The 9,959-nt window shown below is 37.3% G+C and overlaps 1 protein-coding gene across 1 annotated transcript; it reads left to right on the forward strand.

Moving 5' to 3' along the window:
* The first annotated feature begins 685 nt into the window (after nucleotides 1-685).
* Nucleotides 686-8,690, forward strand: LOC104233957 (zinc finger CCCH domain-containing protein 24). Its single transcript, XM_009787425.2, has 14 exons — nucleotides 686-1,341; nucleotides 2,885-2,977; nucleotides 3,067-3,381; nucleotides 3,502-3,574; nucleotides 3,762-3,894; nucleotides 3,987-4,140; nucleotides 4,321-4,404; nucleotides 4,547-4,669; nucleotides 5,044-5,217; nucleotides 5,326-5,460; nucleotides 6,453-6,548; nucleotides 7,211-7,603; nucleotides 7,875-7,918; nucleotides 8,030-8,690. Exons 1-14 carry the CDS (start codon nucleotides 829-831, stop codon nucleotides 8,277-8,279), a joined length of 2,580 nt encoding a protein of 859 aa, XP_009785727.1. The 5' UTR covers nucleotides 686-828; the 3' UTR covers nucleotides 8,280-8,690.
* Nucleotides 8,691-9,959: the final 1,269 nt, after the last annotated feature.

A 9,959-nucleotide genomic window follows, 5' to 3' on the forward strand; every position in this document is an offset into this window, starting at 1 on the left:
AGAAGGAGCACAAAATTTCCAACAAAAAGGAAAAGACATAATCACAAAACCCTAGATTTAATTCCGATTTCGAATAGCAGCAACAATAGAGAAATCGATGGTAGAAACCATGATTAATGAAGAGAATCGCTAGTTAGAGAAGGTGTCTCTCATGTCCGATGAGAGATTTTTTTCGATGAGAGCAAAGAGACCATACTTTGAGAGGAGTAAATGACGGGCGGTGCAACAAAATTCCCTTTTTTATTTTTTCACGTAATTAGATTAACATATATTAATTAAACCTATTTTTAAGATCAACGTAATTAAATATCCACGTGGATTGCCACATGACATGTTTTAAAAATTATTTAGAGAGTGTATCACATGCACTAGTAAGAATGAGACATGGGGGTTTTATTATGAAAGATGATATAATTCAGGGAATTTTCGGGGGCAGACGATAGTTTAGATAGGAAACAGACAAATATTGTATAGGTTAGGCGGATTTGAGGGTGTTAAATCTAAATAATATGGTATATATGATTTATTATTCTTTCGTTAAGTAATAATTAACACAAAATACATGTACAAAGTAATTGCATGAAAACTAGTAGGACTCAAATCACTACACTTTGAGAATTAAGAGGAGCTACTAAAAATATAAGAGAGTTAAAAGAGGGGCATTACGCAAATCCTTACAGGGGCAAAACCGAACAGTAGTGGTGGAGTTATTTGTCACACGTAGGACTCGCACGAACACCAAACATAAACCTCAGTTAAATCGACGGCAACTGTACTAACTGAACCAAACTGCTAAAACCTCACCGCCGTCAAGCCCCGTCTTCCCCAATGTCGACAGAAACCCTAAACACCAAAATCAACGGCGAGGATTCAACAGAGCAACTCCATTCCCCGGAAACCTCCACCGATCTAACGGTTGAAATTACACCAACAGAGAAACGTAAGCGAGAAGAAACCGAAACCGAAACAGAAACGGGGCAACAGCAACAACAGCCAAACCCGTTATGGAAAACGAGTCTTTGCTCTTACTTTCGAAGAAACGATAATTCATGCAGCCACGGTGATTCCTGCCGTTACGCCCATGGTGAGTCGGAGCTCCGACCCCGACCCGATAATACATGGGACCCGACTTCTGAGCGGGCGAAAAAGATAGCTAAAAAGGATGATGATGGAGATAAGTCAGAGAATAAAGAAGAAGAGAAGTGTAATGACGTCATGATGACGGAAGCCTTAGACAACGAGGAGGAATGTAGTTCGTCGGGTACTGGGTTGTCAAAGTGCTTGGTTAATCTTCCTATGAAGTGGAGTTCGGATAATTTAAGGTGTTTTCTTAAGCAGCATGTAAGATTCTTGCTCTTTTCAATATTTCTAGATATTAAAGATGAAAGCTTTTGCGCCCCCGTGCTTTGATCCAGTGGTAAGAGAACATTAGGTGATACGGGCGGGCTCATTCTCTACAGAGTTTCAAACAGTACTGGCCCTCCGGGAATTTTATAAGAAAAAAAGGAAATCTTGGTTTTGCATTTATTTTCTGAACATTTTTCTAATTCCCAGTTTTAAAGTAGTGGAGAACCTAAAACAGAGTTTATTCAGCTATTTTGAAACATGGGATATATGTTGTTCTTCTATGCATCAACCGCTCAGTGATTCACTTAGGGAGCTTGTACATATTTTAAGTTTTAGTTATCACTAATCAAGATTAGGTAGCTATCTTCACATTGTGTGTGAACTTTGTCACTTTGAGTTGGTTTTGTGAAGTAGACATCTTTATAGATGTCAAATCGTCAATGCATTTATTATATGTCAATAGGATACAAAATGTTCATCAATCAAAAGATTACTTGTTGGAAAAATTGAAACTGTGAATACTGTGGATGCACTATGCAGGAAGTAAAACTTCAACGTTTTCATCTCTTTGTGACCAAAGGAGCATTATTTATTTTCTGCAAACTTTTCTTCTCTGGGGAATGCTAATGCCAAATGCAACTTTCAATTTTTTCGTCTTTTTCCTGACCAAAGAAGATAATGGAGAACATTTTTAACTTTCTATGGGCTTTTCTTCTCGTTGTATGGCTTGTTTCAAAAGTTCTACTCCTAGTATTTGGGTTGTGCTGAAAGTTAAAGTACCTACACAAATGGGTAAGAGTTGTGTCCATTATGACATGTGAAGAGAAACTGGCAAGTGAGTCAACTGGTCCTCAGGGAGCTTTAGGAGACCAAACACTATCTTGAAAGAGCTATTAGATTTTTTTTTGGGGTGGAGGTGGGGGTGGGGGTGTTTCTAGGTGTTTTTCCCTTGATTTTCTGTTGAACATTGTCACAGCAATATAGAAACTGGCAGCTCTATGTTTTCTCCTTTCATGTATTCGTCTTTGTATCCTCCACCACATGAGGTGATCAGGTGATGCAATGGATAATTCATTTCCAGTGGTTCTCCGTAGATCCTCGAAAACATACATCACTTTCAAAAGCAAATGAGCACATAGATCAGTCCTTTATGTTGGTCATGTTTCCTGGGACCCTATATTATCCTTTTTCTTTTTCTAGTAAAGTGAATGCAAGTGAAAATGGCTACATGTATGTTGAACATACCTGTTAACATAAGTTTCCTTCCTTCATCCTTGCATCCATGACTACACTAGAATTCATCATTGCCTTAAAGAGCGGGTGTATTTTGTAGACTACTGGCAGTACCAATGTTAACATCTGTAGAAGTACGGATGTTTGCTCTATGGTTGGACAAGTCTGCTCTCCTGGAATCGTGATTCAGCTTCCTAAAGAAAATAATCCCTACTCTTTACCTTTTTTAATTATTGTTCTGTTCTTTATGGATTCATTTATAACGGGATGAGATGTTAGTTGGAATTGACTCCTTAAATTTTAGGATGTTACTTTTAAATCAGCAAAAAAGAAGAAAGGCATGGTTGTAGGATTTGTTACTTTTGAAAATCCAGAACAAGTGAAGAGTGCTCTGAAGGTATTCCAATTGTTGTCTAAATTTGATTAGAATGACATGCAGCTCTGCTATTATCAGAAACATTTATTTTTCGAACTCGAACTTGGCAGGAGTTGAATGGAAAGCTTGTTGGAAACAAGAATTTGAAGGTTGGAGATGTCATTCCGCGGCCATTTGAGAGAAAAGGTAATTCGGCAATATCTTCATCTCCGGCCAGTCAACAAGGTGAAAAGCAAACCCAAACTGGGGACAGTTTGGATTCGACTAAAATATCAGATGAAACTGAGGCTGAGGACCCACTGTCCAGTGATTCAGTTTTGAAGGGTAGGAGTGTTCGTGATGTGGTGACTCCTCTTGCTAATGTACCGTACGCTGATCAGCTGGAGCAGAAGAAGAGCTCTTTGATGCAAACTCTCAAAAAACTTGTTAGGATATCTTATCCCTCTATTCCATATTGTTATAAAATCGCTCAAAGCTTTTGACTTCCTGCTCAAAGTTTGTGAAAATAGACTTTTGACCACTTTATCTGTTTTTCATATGGACAGACTCGAAATGCACGTAAAGCCTGTCCAAATGGTGTTTCACTTCCAGAATGGATTCTCAAATCTAGGGAAATAGGTACACTTTAATCATTTCTTTGAATTGCATCGACTGCATTGTTGCTCTATGACTATATCTTTATAGTTAATAGACAACTGATTCACTTCTGTTCACTGAAATCGTGTGGAATTAGGATGCTATTATTCTTTTCTAGAATTTGATTAAGAAATGATATAACCTTTGATCCGATCATTTCTTTGAGCAGGTGGTCAACCATGTAAACTGGAGGGCATAATTGACTCGCCACTTATTGAGGGATATCGTAACAAGTGTGAGTTTTCTGTTGGATACTCTGTACTAGGGAAGCCAACTGTGGGGTTTCTGCTTGGAAATTTCAGGTAGATAAAAGTGATTGCAGTTTTTCAACATCTAGTTTTTTTCTCTCTTTTCCTTGTCATAGTCCATTTAACAGGAATTATCCTTGTACCAGGGAGGGTGTGACAGCTGTCGAGGAACCTGTGAACTGCCCAAATGTTTCTGGAATTGCTTGTAAATATGCTGCTATCTTTCAAGATTTTTTACAACAGTCAACCCTACCTATTTGGAATAGATTGAATAATACTGGATTCTGGAGGCAACTTACTGTATGTCCAATTTCTTTCTATGACCAATTAGTTTGTTCAGCCTCTCCTATCATGCAGAGATGATTCAGTGTGCATGTTGGAGAGGCTGAACAGTCTTTTCTTGCTTTTATTGGAAATGGGGAGAGGCGGGTTTGTGATGCTTGGCCAACTGACTGTTTCTTTTGGGATATCTACATCCAGGTTCGAGAAGGTCGCATGCCTGGTAAAAAAGTAAAGGTTGAAAATTCTGATGCAAGTATTTCAGAGGTTATGCTCATTGTCCAGGTTTATGTCTTGTTAACTTAGTCCTTATTTTGTTCTTTCATATCTACCATTTTCAGAAAAATGAGCAGTTGATTTTAGTTTGTGCTTAGGACTTGCTGGGCCTTCTGTTTTTTTTCATTTTCTTTACTGCTGGATTGCTTAGGTTTGCACTCTGGCGCTGGATGATGCAGTAGTTAATGATGAATTCCAAAGTATGGCCAAAGCATTTGCTATGGGAGCTTCTAGTGCATCACCAACATTACCTCTTACTGTCCTGGTAGTTCAGGTAGTAATCATACATCAATCTTGAAGGCATTTCTCAATCTATGGTGAGGGGGGGGGTTAACTCTAAAATCTTGGTCTTATTAGTTATTTCTCACTAATATATAACAAACCAACTTGGTCATAAACGGAAATAAGCCAGGGATGCTGAGAGTTTAAACCCTATGTGTCTTTCTACCTTATTATCCTTTTGTCTTAAATTTTGATTTATGCCTATATCCTTGCTTCAAACTAGTGATCCTTTATTTACACTTAAATCCTTCAGTTGTCTCGTTTTTGACCTTTTCAAGATTCTAGTTTTTTCATAATAGTGAAATATGTACTTGATCTGCCAGTGGTGGTTTTACGCAACCTTGATGTTGCTACTTCTAAGTGCAGGATCACACTGGTATATCTAATGTAGCGCCGGCAGATGCTCCTCTGCGCGTCCTTCCGTTTCCCAAAAGGGAAAGCTATTCTGAACTGCAAGCAGATAATGCAGTTGCTGAAGCAAAAATTCACGATTTTATAAATGGACTTAGGTTTTGTATTTCACCCACAGCCTTCTTTCAGGTGAGATTATTGCTTATTTCTCTCTGTCCTAAGCTGATCTTATTCTTTTCTTTCCTCTCTCTCTCTCTCTCAGAAGTTGCAAGCCTTTAAGTTCTTTAATTGGCACAGGTGAACACCCTTGCTGCAGAGAAATTGTACTCCCTGGCGGGGGATTGGGCGAGCTTGGGTCCTGATACTTTGCTTTTCGATGTTTGCTGTGGAACTGGAACAATTGGTCTGACTCTGGCTAATCGAGTTGGTATGGTAATGTTCACCACTCCATTAAATTCCAAATTTTGCTTTTTTGAAATTGTTTTGCTTCATGGTGTTAAATATTTGCCCGAATAATTCACTATATCTACCTTTACCTGTTTTTGAAAAATGTTCTACTTTGATTACTCCAGGAGTTAGTAGCAAACGTTCCAAGTAAACTATTATGTGGAGTTAGGCAAATAAGTGTTTTCATTTGCTGTCCCCAATTGAATGTCTTACTTTTACTTTATACATAATACTTTTTTAAGTATGGTACATATATTAAAATAAAACTCGTTAGCTTAAATGCGTAATATTTGTCGTGGTACATATGGGCTCATTGTGTTTAATTTTTCATTTCTGGAAATAAAATAGAGAAAAATTTGTGTTAAAACACTGTAAAGGTTTCATCAGAGGAAATAAATCTTCTTAATACGAATTGAGTTGAATTTTGGGATGTTACTGAAAGCTAGATATCCAATTTGGGATGGAGTATAGTTTGAAATGAAATATGTTTGGTTAACTATGAATATGTCAGTTCAAATTCAAGATAATATAAGTTAGTATCAGTTTATATTGTTTGAATTCCTCATTGGGGACATCCAATAAAATTGGGTGGATATAGATTTGTTTAATTATTGGAGGGAAAAAATTTCCTGTTTAAAAAAGAGGTGGACCATTTGACTTGCAAGGATAGTAGGTTAAGCATTTCGGACACAGAGAGAACTTTTGAGGGGATCATAAAATAAATAAAATATCTGTAATCCTACTCTCATTTTGCTGTTACTGGCTTAGTATTTTAATTCTTGTTTAAGAGAAGTGTGTCTTACTTACATTTTGTAACAGGAAGTAAAATCTATATGCACATTGAATATGTTTGAATGTCTTGAGATGATAAGAAGTTCTGTCTGATCAATTTCTTCAGGAAGTAAAATCTATATGCACATTGAATATGTTTGAATGTCTTGAGATGGTAAGAAGTTTTGTCTGATCAATTTCTTCAGGTTGTTGGCATTGAAATGAATGCTTCTGCGGTCTCTGATGCTCAAAGAAATGCAGAAATCAATGGGATAAAAAACTGTAGATTTATTTGTGGAAAGGTCAGATTGGACTACATCTTTACTGGGTTTCTCACTCTATCTTCACCCTTCGCTTCTGTATTATAGGTCTGCCCGCTGGCTGATCATAATTGGTCTATAAAATTAGTCACTACCAATAAATTGTCCATATTTTTTATTTGTTTCCTTTTTGGTCATGGCCGCTTATACAGTGTTGATATACTGTTAGTAATTTATACTCTTTTTTTATCCAGGTTGTGTAAGTCATGTTGTTACTAAATTTAAAGTACCATTTACAGCTTAAAGCAGCAGGAGGAGATCTCTCCCCCCCCCCTTTTCCCTACGAGGAGATTATAACAATCTTAACTTTTAGTCCTGGTTTAACTTCATTAAAGATTTGCAAGGCTTTTTAGTCAAGGAAAAAGATATATGAGGCATATTAAGTTGAACTAAGTGTAAAAGCCTGATGGGTCTGGCGCGCATTTTGAAGTCTATCTGGATTTGGTTTGAGAGCTAGCTTACTTTTAAGTTTTAAGAACCTCCTGTATTTCAGTGAGCTTTTGTTTGGTAGCTATAGCATAGATTTCTTTGGAAACAATGACTATGTTTGTCTGTCCTTCCCTCCTTCTGTAGGATAGCTCATCTTTTGTATTAAAAACTATGCTGCACATGTTAATTCCAGAATTTGCATCATGAGATTGCAGGCCGAGGATGTCATGGGATCTGTACTGAGAGAGTACCTTACTTCACCTCCAAAAGTAGATGGAATTCCAGATATACAAGAAAATACAACTTCCACAGAGAAGACTGATTCTATAGTTAATGCATCGGAAACAGATGAGGGATCAGGTATTGGGTCTGCAACTGCACCTATTGGGAATACTGATTCCACGGATAACACAGTGGAACCCGAGGGAAAAGCAGGCCTTGAGCGTACCAATGGTACAAGCTTGTCAGAATCTTCAGCAGGTTGCATTACAGAATCAGAAACCCAACTTGGGAAGAGTTGTTCATCAGATAATTTGACCACTTCAGTGCGACATTTCAAGAATGTTGTTGCAATTGTGGATCCTCCACGTGTTGGACTTCATCCCACAGTAAGTTGATTTCTCTGCTTTCATCCTTGGTTGGTATCTGGGCAAGTACTTAGAGCGGAAATTTACTTCTTTATGAGCTGGTCAACAGTTTTTAAGCTATATATGAATTTGTGTCTCATATAATGGATGAAGATTTCATCTGGTCTTTGATCTAATTCAGTTTTATGTGACCACCCGGGATTGATACTACTATATGTTTCCTCCGTTATTATATGCGGGGCTTGAAATGAGCTGCTTGCTTTGAGCTAATTTTTGTTCTCAATGCTTGTAGGTTATCAAACTTTTGAGGACTAATTCACGTCTAAGGAGGCTTGTGTAAGCTCCTTTGATGCATCAACTTATCCTTTCTTTTGTTTTCTTATTCTCAGACCTTTTCCAGCATTATTTCTAGTATAATCCTCGTTTTTCTTAATCTGCTCTTTTCAGTTATATTTCCTGTAATCCTGAGAGCTTGGTCGCAAATGCTATTGAGCTATGCACACCTTCTCCAGATGAAGCTGAGAGGGGTAATAATAAAAACAACAGAGGATGGAGAAATATGAGCAGTGCTAGTCTTGCACGACATAGGACCAAATCTATGCCCAGTTCAGAGCCTTTTCAACCTGTCAAAGCAATGGCGGTTGATCTCTTTCCTCATACTTCTCATTGTGAACTGGTGATGCTTCTGGAGAGGTAAATTTATCAAATTGCCTTAAAAAATAAACTTAAGCAGCCAAGTTTATGAAAGGAGATAGAAATGCTCCCTTAGATTTGTTTTCTCGATGTGGAAACAATGAACGAGCTTTCGGCAAACAACTACTAGATGTCGTTTATTAATGTTGCCACTGGCGCCTGGCGGTTTATGAGGCAATCTTCTATTCTTGAGATTTCCATAATATTGCATTGTAATTGGCTCCTTACTGCTGCCAATCTATGGTTACCTGATTTCCTCTTTAAGAAGAATACATCAAATATCGACACATTATGTTCATTTGTATACGACCTCTCACATAATTTGAGATGCTATAAGGATTTCCAAGTGATGCTCCACAGTTTTGTCCCAAAAGAAGTTTGATGTGTTGAATAAATTATGTTTATGTTCTCTCCATTGCAGAATTCAGATCTATATTTAGTAGATAAAGAATCCTGTATTGTTCAGATTTGTGGTTATGTTGTCCTTGGTTGAAGGAAGTCAATCTGGGATAGCAAATATTTATATTCTTACGATTACAATTACCAAATATCCTATTTGTGGAATAAGATCCTCCTAGAATCATAAGGAATATCACTTCATGTAGAGGTCAACAACAACAATCAGGGGCGTATGCAGGAATTTTTGTAAGCGATATCGAAAATTATAGAAGAATAGGAATAAATAACTTTAATTATCATATTTCTAGACAGTAAATAGCATTAGTCCATTAGTTTTGTTGAGTTTTAAGTTAGAAAAGGTCCTGAGTTGAATTCTACTTATTCACAACTTTTAACCATAGAGGCGCTCTCTAATATTTATAAAAAAGTATGTGTTAGTTGTGAATCAAACTTCTGACCTCTTAGATCAATTCAGTCACATAACCAATGTGCTAGGAGACAATTTATGTCAAGTGATGTCATTTCTTCTTAGGTATCCGTTTTCTCACAGTATTAATGGATATATTTAGTAAACATTTTCGACGAAGCGATGTCGCGTGACACCGCTTGCTTAACATGCATCTGCCCCTGACAACTACAAATCTAGTATAGTATGTACGCAGACTTTATGCCTACCTAGGTAGAGAGGCTGATTCCGTCTTCCGGTAACTTCATATAAAGGTCATGCCTTAAATTCTCTCTTGATAGAGAAACAAGAATCTGGATGTATTGTTACTTGCGGATTCAAATGGTGTTGATTTCACTACATTTTGTGTTAAATGCCGGTGATTTCTTGCCATCTGACGCAACCCTTACGAAAAGAAAGGAAAAGTAGTCCACGTTCTTTATACTTGGTGCACACGTACGTCTCTCCCTAGTGTAACTTACGGTTGAGTTATCAACTTGGTATTCTGATGTTTCCTTTCTTTGGTAGGAATCTAGTTTACCCCGAGCATGTGTATTCGTTTAAGGTTGCTTTCATTCTTTGGTCATTGGAAAATCTTCAACAGAATTAGGCCCAAAATATACAAGTAAAGAAAGGTTAAGGTTGATTGAATTGAAGGGGAAAAGAGGGGAAGGAAAGTTCCAAATTAAAAAATTGATAATCAAGTGAACCCGTCTAAGAATATAGAAAATTTACGCGCATTTGGTGTTAATACCAACCAATGAGTACATGACATATGTTTTTTCCCTTTCCGTCTGAAAACGTCTAATACTGTGGTATTCTTAAGAAAACTACTAGCCC

The sequence above is a fragment of the Nicotiana sylvestris genome, chromosome 11 (assembly GCF_000393655.2).
Source record: "Nicotiana sylvestris chromosome 11, ASM39365v2, whole genome shotgun sequence".
Taxonomy (NCBI): domain Eukaryota; kingdom Viridiplantae; phylum Streptophyta; class Magnoliopsida; order Solanales; family Solanaceae; genus Nicotiana; species Nicotiana sylvestris.